Raw genomic sequence first — 20817 nt, forward strand, 5'->3', positions numbered from 1 at the left:
CTCAACAGCTCATTATAGGGCTGTCTTAACTCAGGTAACCCTTACCTTTGAGTGGCTCCTCATCTCATATTTCATTCTCCAAAAAGTATGGCTCCAACTGCTATCCTTAGCTATTGATGTCTGTTGTTGGTTAGTTTGTCAGTCATTTTGTCCTTATTTAGCACAGTACAAGAGGAAGGCCAGACAAGTAGTTCAAACCTATCACATCAGTCTGGCTCTCCATTAAAAATAGATCCCTCGTGCTTTCAGGTGAATCCTTTCATGTCCATTTATAAATGGCTTTGTTTCAGACAGACAGAACCCACAACACTGGGCTGAGCCGAGCTCTGAACACCGAAAGAGACGAGTCTGAATAGGACATCAAGTTTAGGTTGGGTGTGGTGTCCTGGATTGCCTGGCACTCTCCACAGACACACACACAGACACACACACACACACACACACACACACACACACACACACACACACACACACACACACACACACACACACACACACACACACACACACACACACACAAGATTGCCACTGTAGCAGCTGCTGTTGGGGGTCTGCCCAAATAGTCAGACACTGATAGTACTCTGCCTAGCTTGACACAGAGGCACCCAGACAATAAAATGGAGTGTGTTGTGACTGAATTGGCTTAGATTGATGATACAAGACGGTTTCAACAGAGTGTGTTGTGACTGAATTGGCCTACATTTATGATACAGGACAGATTCAATTTCGAAAATGTTCACATTACAGTCATGGACAAAAGTTTGTTGAGAAAATTGCGGATGCCCAGGCCGCTTTCTGTCTGAATAAATCCCGAACAACTGCATTGTGAATGGCAGTCTTACTACACTTTAAAGGCACCCAGTGCAACTTTCGAGGCTTAAAAATAAACATTCAATTTCTAGTCTTTTTTACACGAAGTAAGTTTCAATAACTCCATACCATTACATACCGACATTCAAGCAGCAAAGATGAGACGTCGTTGTGTGGTGAGAACTGATAGAAAATCGATAACAACAACAATCGCCGCCATTTTCTTTATTTTTTGGTAACCTACAATAAATAAAGCAGGTTCCAGTCAATGGAAAAATGGCTTCTCCCCACCGGCGATTGTTGTTGTTTACGATTTTCTATCAGTTCTCACCACACAACGACGTCTCATCTTTGCTCCTTGAATGTCGATATGTAATGGTATGGAGTTATTGAAGATTACTACGTGCAAAAAAGACTAGAAATTGAATGTTTATTTTTCATTGAATGTTTACATAAAGTTGCACTGGGTGCCTTTAACCTCTCACTAATCACTCATTTAGACCATCCTTCCTGGTGAAGATCCACAATGTGTGCCCTCTGAACGTCTGTGACGTGACTGTGAGATGGTCAATTGAAAAGTGACAAAAATGGGCTGACGTTAGATAATAATGATAATGATAATCTCAGGGAATCAGTTACATTTCTGATGCAATCACAGCATTCAGGGGAAAACGTAAATTGTCTTTATCAGTGCCTTTAATAGCCACCCTCTTGTGTTTGGAGAGTTTTTTTTATCACTAGGAACCGATTTGGTTGTCATCTAAGGACAATCTATGACATTACTTCGTTGGAAGAATAGCTTACAAACCAAAGGTTTATAAAATAAATTAAGCTAGTTCATTATAAATAATGGCATAAAGATGTGTAGTGTCATGCACATACTGCCGTAAATCATTTGGGGGTTATAAATAACCTCCAATCTTCTCACAATGAACATAACCTATATTTAGCATAAGCTCCTGAGGACCACCACTGCCATGGCTACAATCCCTGACAACTGGTCCACATTTGTTGCTGCCACACCCAATTGTGAGGCCATTTTGTGTCCCTCCAGAATGATCTCTTTGGCCATCTCATGCGAGTCATGTGAACCATTAAGATGTGATTTTGGGTGATCGTCACCACGCCCTCCCTTTATGACAGCATATCAATGCCTGCCTCAATGCAAAACACATTCACCCTCAGCCATTTGAATATGCAGACACTCCTGAGCCACCTATGGATATGCTACCATCTGTGTGTGTGTGTGTGTGTGTGTGTGTGTGTGTGTGTGTGTGTGTGTGTGTGTGTGTGTGTGTGTGTGTGTGTGTGTGTGTGTGTGTGTGTGTGTGTGTGTGTGTGAAAGAGAGAGTCAGTAAAGTGATAGCTCAGTGGTATTACACACGGATGCTCTAGCACATTGATCAAACTGAGTGCTTCCACAGAGACAGAGAGACTGATGGGGACATGCGGGAGACGAGACAGGCCAGGCAGACAGTGTTTCCCAGACCTTCCCAGGTGGATGCACAAGGGACACACAAGGCTCTACCCTCTATGTGTCCTCAGGCCCGTCCTGCTGAACTGTATAGAATGCGATCTGGGGAAGTGTCCATATTGTGTGTGTGTGTTGGTGTGTGTGAGTATGCGTGTGGTTGGGTGTGTGTGTGTGTGTGTGTGTGTGTGTGTGTGTGTGTGTGTGTGTGTGTGTGTGTGGGTGTGTGGGTGAGTGTGAGTGAGTTGACTGTGATCAGGACCCGGCTCCGCTGTAATCAATGACAAAGAGACTGCAGGAGATGGTGGTGCTACTCCTCCCTTCCCTTTACACACACACACGCACACACACACACACACACACACACACACACACACACACACACACACACACACACATACACACACACGCACACACACACATACACAAACACACACATACACACACACGCACACACACACACACACACACACACACACATACACACACACGCACACACACACATACACACACACACACATACACACACACGCGCACACACACACACACACACACACACACACACACATACACACACACGCACACACACACATACACACACACACACATACACACACACACACGCGCACACACACACACACACACACACACACACACACACACACACACACATACACACACACGCACACACACACATACACACACCAGGATCAATAGGGTCATCTGAATTATTCAACAGTTTGAAAGGCACAACAGCCCTACAATGCTGAGTCCTCACACCCAATACATACACACACACACACACACACACACACACACACACACACACACACACACTGACCATTAATATGGCCCCGCTCGCTTTTCAGTTTGCCCTTCCCATTAGTAGAGGATTTCAGACCATGGGTAAAACATCCTAAAATAACAAGCACTTCCATGAAGCTATGCAAATGAAAGCAATGCTCTCTGTATAAATCATGAACCAAGTCCGTTCAAACAAGCACTTACATTTAATGATGCTGAAGGTGCATTACCTAATGTCACTTGCCTTTGATAAAGGTGAAAATAGGGTACAAATGTGCTGAGAGTAAGGCTTCAGTCAAACATCCTTTATCAGCATGTACATAGCAAGGCTACAGTCCCATGTCTTTCCACATGACTTGTCAACAATATATTAAAGTGAGATTTGAATTCCCTTCATAGTCCGGAGGATCTTAGTCAGCTTATCTTGAGATCTAATTAGAGAGCAGAACATGAAAAGGTTAATGAGGGAGGAATAAATATTGATTAAGACTGATACAAGCTAGTAGGATTATTAACCGTAGTTGTTTAAAATGTTTTGCCCTAAATTCAGAGGAATCAACAAATATTTCATTCAATCCACAGTACTAACCACCTTCCTCTCACTCCTCTTTTTTCTCTGCCATGTTATTTCATGCTCTGCCAGCTTCCCTGGAGCAAAATTATCCCAACTGTTTTCTCAACTCCAAGGCATATCTCCACACTATTAAATATTCATGAAAATGTTTATTTTATTGCGCCGTATTACATCATGAAAGTCCAGGCCTCAATCCATACCAGGCAAATTGCCATGGGGGGGGAGTGGGGGTATGGTGGGGGTTGGGTAAATGGCAACAGAATGCGGCCCCTTTTTTGGTGCTCTTGGGTCATTACAGAGTGATCATCATTTTCTGCTGACCAGCCCTGATTGGAAATGATTAACACACCTCCAAACAGGAACGCACGTCGCACTGGGACCCATTTTAAGTTCTGCAATGATGTGTTTACGAGGACCGAGATCTAATGAAACGAGGTGAAGCCAATTGAAATGAACTCAGTGGCACAGAAAAAAAGCAGCTGTGGTGTAAACGATGTTGTCCTGCTACCAGCGATGGAGTCTGGAGTCTGGAGCCACTTCTGCTGAGTCTGAGGAGCTGCCAGTACACCCCCCTCCGGATATCAACTACGCCTCCACTCCACTGTGGTAATGGCACTCTCCCTCCAGGCCTGATCTGGATGTCATATCAGGAAAAATAAAGTCGGCCCCAGCACCCTTGGGTCTTGGGTGGGGCGGCATTCAATGGGAATATACACCTTTCTGATTGGCTGTGCAACTCAAGGCCTATCTGTCATCCCCCCCCCCCCCCCCCCCTTTCCCTGTCTGACGTTAGAGCGGCACTCAGAAAAACACTGCGTCAGCACTCCGCTCCGCTCGGCTCCAGACCTGCTCGGATGAAAGCCCACGGCTCCAGAGAACACCCCATGATGCTGGGATGTGGCCAGAACCGGGGTCGAAAAGGAAGACATTAGAGCCAATAATTAACTGTTCAAAAGCATGACTCCAAAGACTCCATGATGTGCCAACTGTAGAAGGGATACCTGAAGACTGTATCTCACATGAGGGACAGCTTTATGCCCTTTTCACTATGGTTTTCTGGGCAGTGACGAAGGTTAGAATGTGCAGTCGTGATGGAAATGATCACTTTAGACTAAATTCAGTCACTAAATCAGAAATGAGCCCCATAGCTCAGAGGACACGTTCAAAGATGCCACTGCAGTCCAGGGCCGGATTAAAACAAAGCTAAGGGCGTCTGAAAACCCCAGGGCACACAGACTGGCAGGTCCCTGGTTAACAGAAGAATTAGCCTAGGCCTACATCAGTTCACACTACAAATTTGTAGCCCATTCCTTGTTCGTGTGGGTGTGAGTATCAGTATCTGGGTATCGGACTGGTGTCAGGTATCCTACTCGGCCAATACCACGTCTCTGTATTCGTACTTGGAGTCAGGAAGAGTTACCAATAGCCTACAATGATAGGAGTATAATTCAAAAAATCGGATCTGTCAGGTAGCAATCAAATTGCATGTCATAATAGAGAATTCTCTCCGACTAGAAATCAACGGATTGAAGAATAAGCTTTTCAACGTGTTCTTTCCAACAAATAGAAATACGGAGCTGTCAAAACATTTGCGGCTTTCGGTCAATCTGAAAGCAAAGAAATGCATGACAGATATCCGCAGTCTAGCAGTATTTCGTTATCAACAGAAAGGAAAACGGTCAGACAGAGAAATATGCTATGCAAAGTCAGATAGTTTTGAAACAACTTGAACACCTTATAGGGCCATATGCAGACTTTACAAAAGCTACCAAACAATGCGCATCAACCAACCCTGTAAGCAGTTCTAGAGATAAAGGAGATGATGCCTAACAACAGCCCTGAAGATCATTGAAAATCGAGCTAAATGCACTGCTTCAGACTGCTTTAGCTCATTCCTATAAGTTTATTGATAAGTTAATAAGAAGACACTGATTCGACTGATTTCACTTCAACTCTTATCTAGTATTTGTGTTGATGAGTTGCCATGGAATAGCCCAGGCCACTGTTCCAAAATGTGTTTCGGTGTTTCGTTTTGAGGAGATCTAGCATTTAATTTATGTTGTATAATCATGTTGCCTTCATTGTGGTTTTCTGTACTTTTAGCCTTGATTTTGTCCCTGTTTGAAAAATGAAATATTTAACTTATTAATCATACCTACACAGCTTCCTTAATATTGCAGTGTATTCAACTCTAATATTACTGTAATAGCATATGAGAGTTTTGACATTCTCATTAGCATCACCTCATAGTTCCTCACAACTGGTGTAGCTGATATGTCATTGATAAAAATGCCACTATACCAAAGTGTACATTTGTTTGCTGTGTTAAGGGTGGGATAGTAGGATGTAGTATTTAATTGTGGTTGCAAATTAGTTTTTTCCCAGATGTCCTGAAAATATTGTGTGGTCATTTTGATGGGGGCCCTTTGAATAGGGCCCTTAGTGTTCTTCATCATACCTGCTGCAGTCTGGAGAAGCTTTATGTGAATGTGTGTGTGTGTGTGTGTGTGTGTGTGTGTGTGTGTGTGTGTGTGTGTGTGTGTGTGTGTGTGTGTGTGTGTGTAATGTGCACAATTGCATGTATGCATACATCACCCTTGTGCCTGGTTTGAGTATATGCATATGTGTGTGTTTGTGTGTGTTTGTGTGAGTATATGCATATCTGTGTGTGTGTGTGTGTGTGTGTGTGTGTGTGTGTGTGTGTGTGAGTTTGTGTGAGTATATGCATATGTGTGTGTGCGCGCATGTGTGTGTGTGTGTGAGTATATGCATATGTTAATATCCAAATCCCCTTTCTCCTGAGAGTCATTGAAAGCATGATGATGATGACTGAATGCCTTTTAATACCACAGAGCGATGAATTAGCAATAGCCAGAGAGGCACGCATGTCTCCTCTCCCCCGTGTCTGCTGGCTGTGCCTCTGCATCCCTGATGGGTTCCCAGGGGGATGGCAGCCCCACGTGAGCAGGTGGGCCGGGCCTCGTGAGGGATTGAGAGGACGAGCGGCTCTGTCAGGCCATAAAGAGGGGCGAGCCGGTGAAAGAGCCAAATTAATAGAACAATGGAGGAGACAGCTGGGCTCACGGTGGCCACTTCTTAGCCCACTGGCGTCTTCCCATCCCCTCCCCCTTCTCACCTCCTCAGGGAGAGGAACAGGATCTGCAATGATCGAAGGAGGATCTATTTCATCTGTGCAGTGCTTCACAGAGTAGCTAAGAGGGAAATCTGGAAGATCTGAATCTGAAAGACCTGTGTGCAGTGTTCATTAACCCTTTAGGAGTGATTTAGGGTTTTCAGTTCTCCCCCAGAGTTATTTTGGAATTGATTACTCCACTTTCCTTATCAACTAAATATTTATTACATACAGTATTGATAAATCATAATATGTCAAATAAATCCCTCTCTATACTTTTCCTTTCCAGAAAAGAGCTGGTCTGGTTTAGTTCAGCATCATAGTTGAAATGGAATATGATAATATTAGCTGACTTAACACTACCTCCACTTGCTATTCTCTAAAGTGTCATTCTGCGTTATGAAAAGGTGCATCAGGCAATTAGTCGTACTCCACTGAACTGTTTCTCCAGCAGTAAAAACCCATCATAGTTAGCCCTGCAGAACCACAGCAGCAGCAGCATCACTCACAGATGTCACACAGATGCCTCACGTGTCAGATCCACCCCCGCCCCCCTCCGTCCTCCGTCCTCCGTCCTCTCCCAGCCCCCAGCCTGACCTCCACCTGTCACAGGGCTGCAGTGAGCATCTCCCTGATTCCCCTCATTGCGTTACTCAGCTCTCGTCCGCTCTCCGGCCCTCTCTAATCCCTCCTCCTCCAACCTCCACATCTCTCTCCTCCTCTGTCCATTCTCTAATCCTTTTCACACATTTTCCTCTCCGCTTTACCCCACCCTTTTCCTCAAGCACCTCTGTTTTCCACGCCTCCTGTGCCCTGGGTTTACTCTCACGCGTCAAGGTGCTCGGACGACGGCCAGAGATTGAACGCCCCTCGAGCAACCAGGCCGATTAAAAATAAATCCATCTCTCTCTCGCTCTCTCTCTCCGTGCCAACAGGGAGACAGCATGCTCTCTTCCCGCAACATATGTCATCTGTCAGGGAGGCAGACCCCTGGCCAGATCCGGGTGGCTGGATCATCCGTAACGCCATCCCACCACCTCCCCACCCCCCAATCCCACATCCCTTCACCACAGGCTGACCATTCCCTCATTCCACCGTGAAGGAATTACTCCCTCTATCCAGGATTAGCAAAACTCTCCAAATGATGTGGGATGACTGGCTGGGGATGTTTAATCAGAGAGTCACAGTCATAACTCAGTAGTAAGTAATCTCTTCCGTTTCCCTCGACAACATGTGCAGATGCTTAAAAAGGAGTTCTACAGACATACTCAAAATCTGTGTATTTTGAGGGTTATAACAGAACCGTGCAGAAGAGGATGGAGTGAGATGGGGAACCGTGCAGGGTTTGAGTTTCTGGAAGGCACAGAGGCGTTGTTGCTTGTGTGAGATCAGCCAGTGGGGTTGTGAAGACTCAGTCGGCCATGATGACACTGCATTCCCTCAGCACTGCATTAACATTCCGCTCACATCAGCAGCATGGCCAGAGACGCACACTGAGCATGCTCACAACTCCGACGGTGGCACACTACTACACCCAGCGCCACTGCCGGGAACTTTATGTCTTTTTTCCCTTCCTCTTTGTTTTGGTCTTAAGGAAAAAAAGCAGTGTGTGTGTGTGTGTGTTTGTCAGTGTGTCTGTTTGTGTGTGTGTGTGTGTGTGTGTGTGTGTGTGAGAGTGTCTGTGTGTGTGTATGTGTGAGCAAGTGTGTATGAGAGAGAGAACTAGAGAGAGAGGGAGAGAGAGAGAGAGGAGAAGTAAGGGAGACAGGAGAGAGCCTTAGTCACACCACTGCACATGAACAGCAGGCAGTATTCTACTCTTTCAGAAACACACCAGAAAACACACACTCACACCCACATACACCCACATACATACAAACACACACACACACACACACACACAGACACCCTAATACATACAAACACACACACACATACACACACACACAGACACCCTAATAAATACAAACACACACACATACACACACACACACACAGAGACAACTCGATAATGAACTCTGGCATTCCTTTTCCTGTCATTACAGAGCGAGAAATCTCACTCAGTATTTTCACAGCCCTTTTTTACCCCGGTAGGCTTCACCCAGAAACCAGAAACCCAACCTAACAACCTGCCAGTTGGCAGTGGTCATGGCTTTATTACAGCATTGCTGTGTGGCTCCAGTCAGTGTTTTATACATCAGGGACATGTTAAAATGGGGGAAACAATTCCATCACAGGTATTAATCTATATAATTTACGAAATGACTTTCGCTGCGTAATTGCTACGTAGCGATAAAATTGGCACTAGGCTATTGCAATGGATTCGTATCAATAGTTCAGTTATAGGCAATGTACGTCATACGTATCAATTTCTGTTTTCACAAAGTTAGTGACTAAACATCCGCGCCATGGAGGTGCGGGACAGGAGGCCATTGGGCCCTGTGAGGCACCACTGGGGAGCACTGGTGACTGGAGGAGTGCCCGCACCGAACATCAACTCAGCACACTCGGCACACTGGGGTTCACCACAGCGGGGGAGGCAACCATCCTTTTCACCCTCTCCTCACTACTAACCTAATGCTACGGAATGGGAATAAACCATATGGAAAGAAATCTACAGACAGTTGTCTGTATCTGTGGCAACAGTAGATAAACACTTATAATTTAAACTATTGGTTTGCAATCTAATTCCATAGTGTAGAAATGGTTCCGTAACCATAGTCGGTGCCTATAATTTATGTGCAGCAAAGACTGGGTTCTGCTGAACAAACAGCAACAAAGGATGTTGCTAGGTTACGAAAATTAGTAAGACGTGCTTAAAAGCACTAAAAAGATGATTATCAGCTGTCGTGTGGAGAACAGGCACAGAGGTCAGGAAAGTCTTTTGTTTTTGAAACACTTGGTCAGCAGCAAATCTCTATAATGCTGGTATACTCATTTTCATGCAGATTTGGCATCACATCTTCAATTATGATTTCCCACTTTGAATCTTTAATTTACACATTTCTTTTCAAATCATTAAATGCATCTAAACCATCTAGATCTAGACCATTAAATGGGCAAAATGCTGGGTTTATGTCGGATGGATGTAGGTTTGGTGAGAGAGTCGTGATGCTGTTGCTGATGTTGAGGCGACAGAACAGCATTTAGCTCTTTTGAATAATTATCTTTTGTGACGGGCACATTGTTTGGGTAAATCCAATTAATTGCTGCCTAAGGTCACTGTATTTGCACTTCAGCTACAGTTTCAGTTTCCTTTGTCATCCAATTGGAGATGAAGGTTAGAGTGATTTAATTTAGCCACCTGGCTGATTAGCGAACAACGCCCCTCCTCCTCATTAAGGCTCCATAGACCCCTCAGTCCTCATCTGAATTCAACACGCAGTAAAACTGATATTACAGCAAACTTAACAGAATCCTAATTGTATTGACAGCCTCATTAACCTTCAGAATGTGGTGGCTTTCATAGTGTAGTTAACATGCAGTCAGAGTGCACAGCCTCGGGGAGGGGAAATGGATGACAGAGACGAGAGAGGCTCCAACTGAGGCCAGCGGACAAACACTGTTCCTTTTTCCCTGCAACACAAACACACACACACACACACACACACACACACACACACACACACACACACACACACACACACACACACACACACACGTGCGCGTGCACACACACACACATGTTTGAAGCCCTGATGGCCAGCCTGGTGGATTGAGCTTGGCCTTTGAGGGCACACTCAGTGGGGAGGATTGTGAGTCTATTATGAGGGGAGCTCGCCGCCCCCAGCCCTCCAAAGTCTATGATGTCTGGTACAAAATGAGAATTTTACACACACATATACCAAAGCACACTATGCACAGGTACACACACACACACAGACAGACACACACACACACACACACACACACACACACACACACACACACACACACACACAGACACACACAGACACACACAGACACACACACAGACACACGGACACACACAGACACACACAGACACACACGGACACACACACACACACACGGACACACACACACAGACACACACAGACACACACAGACACACATTAACACACACACACACAGACACACACGGACACACACGTACACACACAAACACACACACTCACACACACACACTCACACACACACTCACAAACAGCGGCGCCTTCTAGTCACTAGCTGCTGTGGAACCATCCAATCTGTCTCCCTCCCTATCCAACTTCATTTGGCATGCAGGTGGCACCCTCTCCCTCTCAGAGATGTTAATTAGACACGCGACTGTGATGTGAAATATAACGGCTGGAAGGAAGGTGCAAATGAAAAAGATATACTTTGGTAATCAAGTCATAAAAACACCTAATTCCACATCAGTGTCTTGCATATTAATTTCTTGTTGGGATAGCTCTTTTTAGGTAAGTGGCCTCTCAATTTTATGTTTATGTTTACATCAAAGCCTTGCCATTTAAATATCCCACAGCTGAATGACTTTTGTGGCAAATTACAAGTTACAAAGATTGGTTCCAAAACCCCATCACGGACAGCAGTCAAAGCCTCTCATCACCCACACTGAACTCAAAGCCTAAAAATACAGACTAATTCCTTGTCTGCAAAACCAAAACATGCTATATTGACACCATCTGCATGTGCTGAGAAGAACATACAAGAATGACCATCATAGCAATCAAACCACACATACTGCACGATTGATACATGGCATTAAGAGTAAACAAAACATCGTCTGCAATGTATGTGTTTAAAACGGCATAATATTTTGAGAGTATGCAGGAATAAGCCAAAACAACACTCCATCAGTCATACACAGAGTTAAAGCTGCAGCACCCCATGTAGTGTGCAGTGCATATATGACACCATGTGTGTTGCATTCATAGAACTACAGACAACAAACAACCCATACGGATGTTAACTAAAGGAGCACAGCAGAGACAACTTACACTCTGCATCACGCCATGGGTTAAAGTGTGTGTGTGTGTGTGTGTGTCTCTTACAGCCTTATACTGCCTCCTGCCAGCAATAATAGAGACATACCCGCCCTGCCCCATCCCAGCCTATCCCATCAGGATGGGGAAACAGGGATGTGAGGGGGGAGAGAAAAAGAGATGGAGAGGGGTAGATATTCAGAGGAGACGGGAGAGAGAGAGAGATAGAGAGAGAGAGATAGAGAGATGTGAGAAGGAGATGAATTGAGGGTGCAAAGTGGACAAGAGGATGGACTGTGTGAGATGATGAGAAGACAGGGAGACAGGAGGAGGTGGAGAGAAAGGAAAGAAGAAAAGGATGGATAGGCGGCGGAAGGATAAGGAAAAGAATAAGTATGAGGTGGGACTGAGGAATAATAGAGAGAGAAACTGATATATTACTGATGTATTATGCATCTGAGCTGGAGTGGATGGATGGATATGGATGGGGGCAATAGAGGAAAGGGAAACAGAGGGGAGAGGGGTGAGAGGATGGGTCGAGGAGAGGAGAGGAGAGGAGAGGAGAGGAGAGGAGAGGAGAGGAGAGGAGAGGAGAGGTGATATAATTACTCGGAAAATTACAACTATGAATCTGAACTACAGGTTGAGGGGAAGGTCGGTTGTGAAGGGGAGACTGTATGTGTGTGAGTGTGTGTGTAAAGGTGTGTATGCGTGTCCACACATGAGTGTGCATGTGTTTCAGTGGGTGTGTGTGTATGTATGTGTGTGGGTGCGTGTGTGTACAAGTGTGAGTGTGGATCCTGTTTCAGTGTGTGCGTGTGTGTGTGTGTGTACACATGTGAGTGTGAATGTGTTTCAGTGTGTGTGTGTGTGTGTGTGTGTGTGAGTGTGTGTGTGTGTGTTTGTGTGTGTACAAGTGTGAGTGTGCATCCTGTTTCAGTGTGTGTGTGTGTGTGTGTGTGTGTGTGTGTGTGCACACGTGTGAGTGTGTACACGTGTGAGTGTGCATGTGTTTCAGGGTTGTCCATCACTGCATCCATAGGCAGACCCAGTACTCACGACACAGAGGTGGCGGTAAAGACAAGATTTGCAGCACAGACCCTCGCCTGGGCCATAAATATTAACACCCCTCTGCAGTGATCCAGCAGCACAGGGCTGGACTGAGAGAGAGAGAGAGAGAGCGAGAGAAAGAGAGAGAGAGCGCGAGAGAGAGAAAGGGAAAGAGAGAGAAAGGAAGAGAGGGGAAGAGAGAGAGAGAGAGGGAGAGAAACAGAGAGAGAGAGGAAGAGAGAAAGGGAAAGAGATAGAAAGGGAGTGAGGGGGGAGAGAGAGAGAAAGACAGAGAGAGAGCAAGAGAGAGAGAAAAAGGGAGAGAGGGGGAAAGAGGGAGAGGGAGAAAAGGAGGGAGAGAGGGAGAAAAGGAGTGATAGAGGGAGAGAGAGGGGGGAAAGAGGGAGAGGGAGAAAAGGAGTAAAAGAGATTCTAGCCGTGCCACACCCTAGCCTGTCTACAAAGCGACTCTCATACACACAACACACACACAACAGATGTGTTTGTTCATCTACTCTCATGCACACAACAGATGTGTTTGTTAATTTAGTCTTCCATATTTACTCTTAAGGTAATACAATATGAACATGTTACACTAAGCAGTGTGTAAAGGTTATATAAATATATATATTTTAAAAAAATCTATATAATAGTGATAATGATGATAATGATGACGTAGGCTATAGACCTAAAGTCTGTCTGGAGAGGAAGGACATTTTCATGGAATTCAAACAATGATAAGTATGAAAAACAAACATTATATTCATAAACAACAGCTACAGATGTAATAACTGATTGATGAGTGGGGACAACTCCAACTATTTATCTTAAATGGTGTTAGGTTTCACAAGCAAGTGGCTTCGTCACTCAGACTTGGAGGCACCAGTTAAATCCTTTAATCACAACTTTCTCTTCTCTCCTCCTCTCCCTCTGTCAGACTCAATGATGAATTCATCTAAGATGTCTTCCCATGATTCATGCAGTGTCCACACAGGCAGAGGAGAATTTAACTGGGTTCTTAGAGTACCAAAACCTCATCAAAAGTTCATTTCCAAAGCCTTTACCGTAACTTTATATATATGCAGTATATGCTGTATATATATATATATATAATACCACCCATGTTTTGCTCATTAGGATTAATCTTGTCTCGTAGTGCCATTGCATAGTCTTCTGTTGTAGCTTACAACATGCAGCAAATACAGTTTCTCAATGACTAATTTCTGTAGTCATTTTCATCTTGAAAAGGGTGCTTTTCTCTTCAATTTACATCTTTTTATGTCTGTAGTTTCACATATGTGGGTGCTATATTGAGTTGCAACACTATACTGCACTATGACAGAAGGGTTGGATTTGGATATTATTTATTCATATTTAATTTTCTTGCTCCCCCCCCCCCACACACACACATCCAAATTATCAATCACACAACTTTTCTCAATCTCGCTGTGCATTTTTATGGGCTGCATCATATTTGTGTTAGTAACATAGATTGTTAATGGAACATCTGCAAATATGTAAAATATATTCTTTCCAGACACACCTGCAAGAAAAAACCCTAGAGGAAACCTTAATCCATATCCTGTATAATCATGCTTCACAGTGCAGAACATACGGAGCATAGAACATATTGTTACACAGTAAGCTTTCTTAGCTAATGTCACTGGTGGCTGTGGCTCTCTGTTCCGCATGGGAAAACTGTATTGCATCATCAGGAGTATTGACCCGTGATATGATAGCATGTGGATATGATGTGGAGATCGATAGAGCCACATAATGTAATGAACACCTCCAGGAACCTATTTTGGTAGGAAGAGAGTGAGGGGGTGCAGACAAGCATGAGGAGACTGTTAAAAGGGTTGAGCAAGTCTGTGTGTGTGTGTGTGTGTGTGTGTGTGTGTGTGTGTGTGTGTGTGTGTGTGTGTATGAGTGTGTGTGTGGTTTGTGTGTACGTGTGTTTGTGTGTGTGTGATTTGTGTGATTGGGTGTCTATGTGTGTGTGTGTGTGTGTGTGTGTGTGTGGTTTGCGTGATTGGTTGTGTGACCATGCTTGTGTGTGGAGAGGTAAAGTGACAGTGAGAGTGACAGAAAGAGATGGAGAAGCAATATACAAACAGGAAAGCCAAAGTGGGTGGTTAAAAACAGAAGGAGGGAAATCTGTAGTCAGCTCTCCCTGTGTTTTTATCTCTGTTGTTACGTCATGGAAAACCGAGGGGTCCAGCAGTACCAAAGCTACCTGGTCCAGGGGGTGTTTTATAAGGCCACAGGTAGTGACATCACTGAAGCCCAACCTGTAAGTCAGTGCTTTCCCTACCATGTGACCAAACCTATCCTAACAGGTGTTCTGAAGGCACAGTGAAAGGACAGTGCGTTTACATGTAATTATTCCAGTGGATTCTATGCATGCGGCTTCTTTGAGTCAAGTCAGGTTCAGCCTTTTTTTTTTTTACATATTATCAGGACAGACAAATACAAACAAAGGGATACTAAGAATAACTGCCAAAGAAATAATGCTTTTAGAATTGCATAAGTCCTTAGAACGTAAGTGTTATGAATCTGTCCCTTTTTAGTTATTTTTCCCCAGCGAGTTTTGCCCACCCTGGTGGTGAGTTAATATTGTTTCAGTTGTGTGCCGTTTGTCACGTCTTTTTCCCGTTTAGTAAATTGAGGTCGTCATTGGCCAACGCTTGATCATCCCCAGCATAAAAGGGCTGCCTCATTGCCTCACAGAGAAGCACGCCTCAGAGATCGATTTGAATTTAGCTTTTAGTTGACATTCGGGCCTTTGGCCAAGTTGATTCTGCTGGAACGTCGTGCAGCCTCACCGTGCTGCCTGGCCCCATTTTTTTTAGTTTGTGTCTGCCTTACCAGCATCTGCTTGCCCGTTTGGCGTCTATGTTACACCTGTGGTCTCTTTAGACCCTTTTACAGTTAAGCGTTAATAAAACCACCTAGAACAACCAGCGGTCTCTGCGTGCTACATCAATCTTTGCTCCTACCTTGCCTGTAGTTCGTAACAGTAAGCAACACATCACAACTAAGCATTGGTCCTCACATGCAGAGAGAGAGAGAGAGAGAGAGAGAGTGAGAGAGAGAGATAGAGAGACTCCAAGACCATGAGCCTGAGAATGAATACATTTGACTAGCTCTGTGCTACCTTCCCCTACTGCTTCTGCCCTTGAGAGGAGCAAGGACAATACAGTTATCTTTTGTTTCCAGAACCTTGTTAACCTTCTGTTGGGTTCTAAATGGTGTTTCTGTGTCTGCTGGTAGTGTGCTTCATACTTCACTTCTTCTATTCCTTCTCACAAAGTAGATGAATCACCCCTAATTCTATATTGTCAAACCTATCTTTAGCACAGCTTACAAAGAGGCAGAAAAAGAGCAGGCCCGTGACATAATCCAACTAAGCTGTTTTGTTATGCATGATATTCACATCACTGTTTCACTGCATGTTGCAAAATCTATATCTAGAAACATTAATAACAAACAACAGCATAGCTTGAACGACTAAGCAGCAGACATTTTATTTGTAGTCAGTAATTTTATCAGTATTGTTAACATACTAAATTATACCAGTGTGATTAACATGCTTCTTTGAACGAGATGCATATCTGACCTTTGACCTCGTGAGAGAACTGGGCGGAGTGGTGTTTCTGGAAGAGTTGGAGCTCTCTGTTCAGGTCACAGACGGTCAGATCAACGTCCCAAGATCTCAGCCCTGAGGATACAGCCACATACGTCAGGGCTTCACAGTTCGTAAGTACTTTTGGAATTGAGAAAACACTATTAAAACATAGTTTGTAAACTAGGCTATACACACGTGAAATCTCTGCTGAGCTTCTTCTCAGACACAAATTTTGGCAACCAATAGATGTAGAGATCTGATCATAACAATGAAGATCGTTTAGCCTGACTTGAGGTGTGTGTGGTGAGGTGGTTCGCAATAGGCTATCCGTACTTGGTGCACTGCCAATGCTAATATTACAGTAATATTTCAAAACCATCCTAAAATGCAGTGCACCATGGGTAGTATCCTATAGCATCACCTAATATGGTCATTTGTGTGAGTTATTTTCAAAATTGTTATGAATCTGTTTTGTCAAGAGTCATGTGTGATTAAAAACTGGTGACATTCAGCTGAACAAAACTAAGACATGACAATGAAGAGACGTTTGTTCCATGACTTCTGCAACAGAAATTGTGTTTTATGAAACACTGGAAAAGGACCCTTAGGCGTGCAGTAAAAAGATAAACAAAAGCTAAATTTGATGCAAAAGTGCGTAATGGATTAATGGATAATGTTTACTGTCAGATTCAGAAAGAAGCTCCTAAACTAAATGTTTTCTAGGAAAAAAAACTTTGATGTTCCTCATGACCGACTCATTAGGGCTTGAGAAACATGAAACTTCAGACTCACCACGTTTGATGTGCTCTTTGGTGTTCTGAAGCTGATCCTCTGTGGCGATTTCTCCTATCACGATTAGCATGTAATAATTCCTCGGGCATAACGGGGGACCAACACAACGTGCGCCTACCCGGTGCTGAGTAAGCTCTCGCGGCTCGTCCTGTTCCGGCTTAGCGCTGCGCTCCTTGTCTCCTGCAACAGAGGGAGCATCTCCTACCGGCATTTCCATGGCAACAGGATCTCGAGCTGACGCTGGGACCTCTTCCATTTCCATGACAACTGCTTCCATGAGCAGTATCTCAGCGAGACAACATCAGCTGAGGACCAGTGGGAGTGTCTCAGAAGAGGCGCGATTTCATTGGTCCTAAAATGATGTGGCTATTTGATGTCAGGCCTTGCCAATTGGTTCATTTCAAAACGAATAACTTTCAAAACCTCATAAATTCTTGTCTTGGTTTACTGACACAAAATTAACATATCATGATAGGGCACCACCCTTTTCACTCACTAACACGCTACTAATAGTCCTGCAAAGCTTTAGAAAATCGCTTTTTCCCTCTTTGCGATGTCCTATTTATTCTCTCATGAACTTGACAGCCTTGGAATGATTAACTGGAGGCCAGCCCGTGTGTCAGCCCAGTGTTTCTCCTGAGTCACCCGACTGTCAAAGAGTGCGCCTGTAAACGCGCCGATCGCAGCTGACAGCATGCTCAGATCCACAGCGCGCTGCCTTTGGGGAGCAAGCCCAGCCGTTTTTCTGGCCAAGAAAAATAGTCCTAGATGATTGTTTTTAAAACTATTTTTTTTTTAACTAAATCGTTTTTTTTTTTAATGTTTTGGTCATTGCTTAGAATAGCAGAGAAATAAGATATTTTAATGACTGCTTGTTTTTTTTAATGACTGCTTGTAATTACAAAGGTACTATCTGTGTGAAGGTGTGCGCGCCCTCACCTAAAAATCAGCCAACATGTTTAATTGTCTTTATCTCCCTCTGGAACGAAATACTGTTTTCTGATTGGCTAATGGGGTGTACATTAAGTTCGTATAACCGGACACCTTGGACGTAGTCCCAGTAGAAACGTTAAATCGCCGTTCCATATCAATGCTCTTGAGTGCTTTAGTCCAGATGTACATCTAGATATTCTTACCCAAGTGCAGTGAGCCAATCATAGTCTGGGCAGTCATTCAGCATACATATCCAGGAAGGGTCAAAACATACGCTCTTGATTCTATCCAAGTAAGTTAACAATTTGGGAGTGATTCTGCATCATAAATGCCATAACAAAACATGTAACAACATGTCAACAAGGGTAGACACATGAGGCCAACAAGATTTAAAATAACGGTTACTGACATATTAGCCATTTAATTTTGGATCATGCAGAGACACACATCATGATGGCAAGAATCGTTCAGGGTCAGCAAGACACACAGTGCACTGTGACTGTGTATCTGGATGGGAACAATGGTTATTGCCGTTATAGATCACCGGAGGCCATAACACGCCTCACTTTGCCAAAACTCCTTTTCACAACAAAATCACAGCGTTGTTCCTCAAAATGTGTAATTCAATGTAAAAAACGTAGCCTACACTGTCATCTGCTGTTGATACTGAAAAAGTGCACCCCAACACACTGCCTGTCAAACCCCTCGAACATTTAGGTATATCAGCAAACGTTGTTCTTCTAGAATGAAATGTAAACGATCTTTTATACATTTTAGGAACGATATTCCATAGACAAGCATAGCTAAGAGTTAAGTGTCAATAAGCCTAGTAACATCGTCAACTCTTTTTTGTGTCTGTAGAATTCTACTTTTAAATTATTATTATTAAACTTTTTTACTGCCTATCATTCATATCTGGGACACTTTTACATAACCGGATGACAAATTTGGGCTAATATAGCCTATACAGGTAATATGTCATTGGTAAAGCCGGGGGGAAGAAGGAAGACATGGCAAATGCATGCGACAACATGAAATATAGATAATCTTATTAACATCTGTATATGTGAATATCATTGAATTCTGTGTTGAAAGAATGTGTCCAAGGACTTTAAAGAATAGTGTATGCATCTGTAGGCTATATCTTGTCCTGCTTACGCACTTGAAGCATATATGTCCCAAAGTGATCAACATCCCTCAACTGCATGATAACATTTTCAATTGTGTTTGGTGGTTAATGTGTAAATCACATGCAGCTCACTTGATTGACGCGCGTGCACATCCAAAAATGCCATTGCATCTTTAATACGTGTGTTCCGCGCCCCGTTCTCCAGCGGATAGCACAAGGGGTGAGAGTGCAACTCAGCGCTTTCATTTTTCTGCAAGGAAGCAAGCTATGAACTTTTAATAATATTACTAGCTGAAGATCTTCTTTTACAGGTAATACGTGTCATTGCATCTTATTTAGTCATAATGGGATACATTATCTTCATTGTCTTGATATAATTAAGACTGTAGTCTTTCTTTTCGCCTGTGATGACACAGATTTGTGTTCAAGGGCAGGTTTCAAGGAGTGCTACATTTGAGCTCCGAACGATACCCACCTTGCTGCGCATTTTTGGTCATAGATTGTATTAGCCTACTAGCCTACTCTGCATCCAAGTTGAGAACATTTCACTTGCGGCATATGGTTAGACCAATAACGTATACATTAGCCGAGTGTTAGTGTGGCACTTTATTTAGTAAAGACATGCGAGTATGTAAATCCCATCTTCCTCCCCCCCGGGCGTTATATTCTAGCCCTGCTCCCGTCTTCTCCGCCGCCCTCTTGTCGGAAAGGGATGGTTCAGGAGATCATTACGGTAATCTCAGTGTATACCCACATGCGATTCGTGAACTCCGTATTTATAAAGGGCTTTGGAAGACTCGGCATATCGCATGTGAAACTCCCCACTAACATGTGTCAGAATTCAAATTAGCAATTTGAAGAGTCGCACAGGTTCCATGGTGACCATCACAAGGTGCAATAAACATATCAGAGGTAGGCAATGCTTGTGTGTATTTGCCGAAAATGACAGTAAGATGGCTGGCAATCAGGGCGGTGTGGATATAGGCTGTATCAGGACAATTTTGCTGTGGCGTAATAACAAATAGTTCATCAGGAATCTATGGCAGGTAATCCAAAAAAACACAGTGAAGTATTTTTTTATGATCAAAATGTAAGAAAAATAATTAAAAATTGTCCTGCTGAGTGCAGTTAGTCAAGTCAGGTTACTGTTATTTATATAGCACATTCAAAAGCAATAGGGATTGAACCAAAGTGCAGTTAACCATGTGGACAACAAATGCATTAAGGTTTCAGACCTACTAACAAGCTGTAGGCCAGAGTCTAATTTCGGCACAATCCTTTGGTATCCCTGATTATGTGGAGGCTGGGGGTATTGCTAGTTGGGTAACAGGGGTAATGGGGTGTTGAACATTCTATTTCATTCGTCTTACGCTTACTTGCAAGCTAGAAGGCCTAATTAAAATGTCTCTAACAACCTTTGTAGGAAATAATAATATAATAGTGGTTAAATTGAAAGGATCTTTTAGACAAGTTTTCCTTAAGGATGTTATCTCATACTGACTCTCTTTTTGAAGGCTGGACAGAATAGGAGTGCTTCAAACTTCCCC

At 43.6% G+C, this 20817-nt stretch overlaps 1 protein-coding gene across 1 annotated transcript in view; it reads right to left on the reverse strand.

Moving 5' to 3' along the window:
* Window positions 1–17485, reverse strand: part of map1aa (microtubule-associated protein 1Aa) — a gene marked incomplete at both ends in the record, with an annotated part of 36945 nt that extends 19460 nt beyond the window's left edge. The window contains 2 exons of the mRNA XM_080843001.1: window positions 16408–16509; window positions 17209–17485. Coding sequence (XP_080699127.1) covers window positions 16408–16509; window positions 17209–17485 — 379 coding nt within the window. The remainder of the gene's footprint in view (window positions 1–16407; window positions 16510–17208) is intronic.
* Window positions 17486–20817: the final 3332 nt, after the last annotated feature.

This window comes from Sprattus sprattus, assembly GCF_963457725.1.
Source record: "Sprattus sprattus genome assembly, chromosome: 8".
NCBI lineage: Eukaryota > Metazoa > Chordata > Actinopteri > Clupeiformes > Clupeidae > Sprattus > Sprattus sprattus.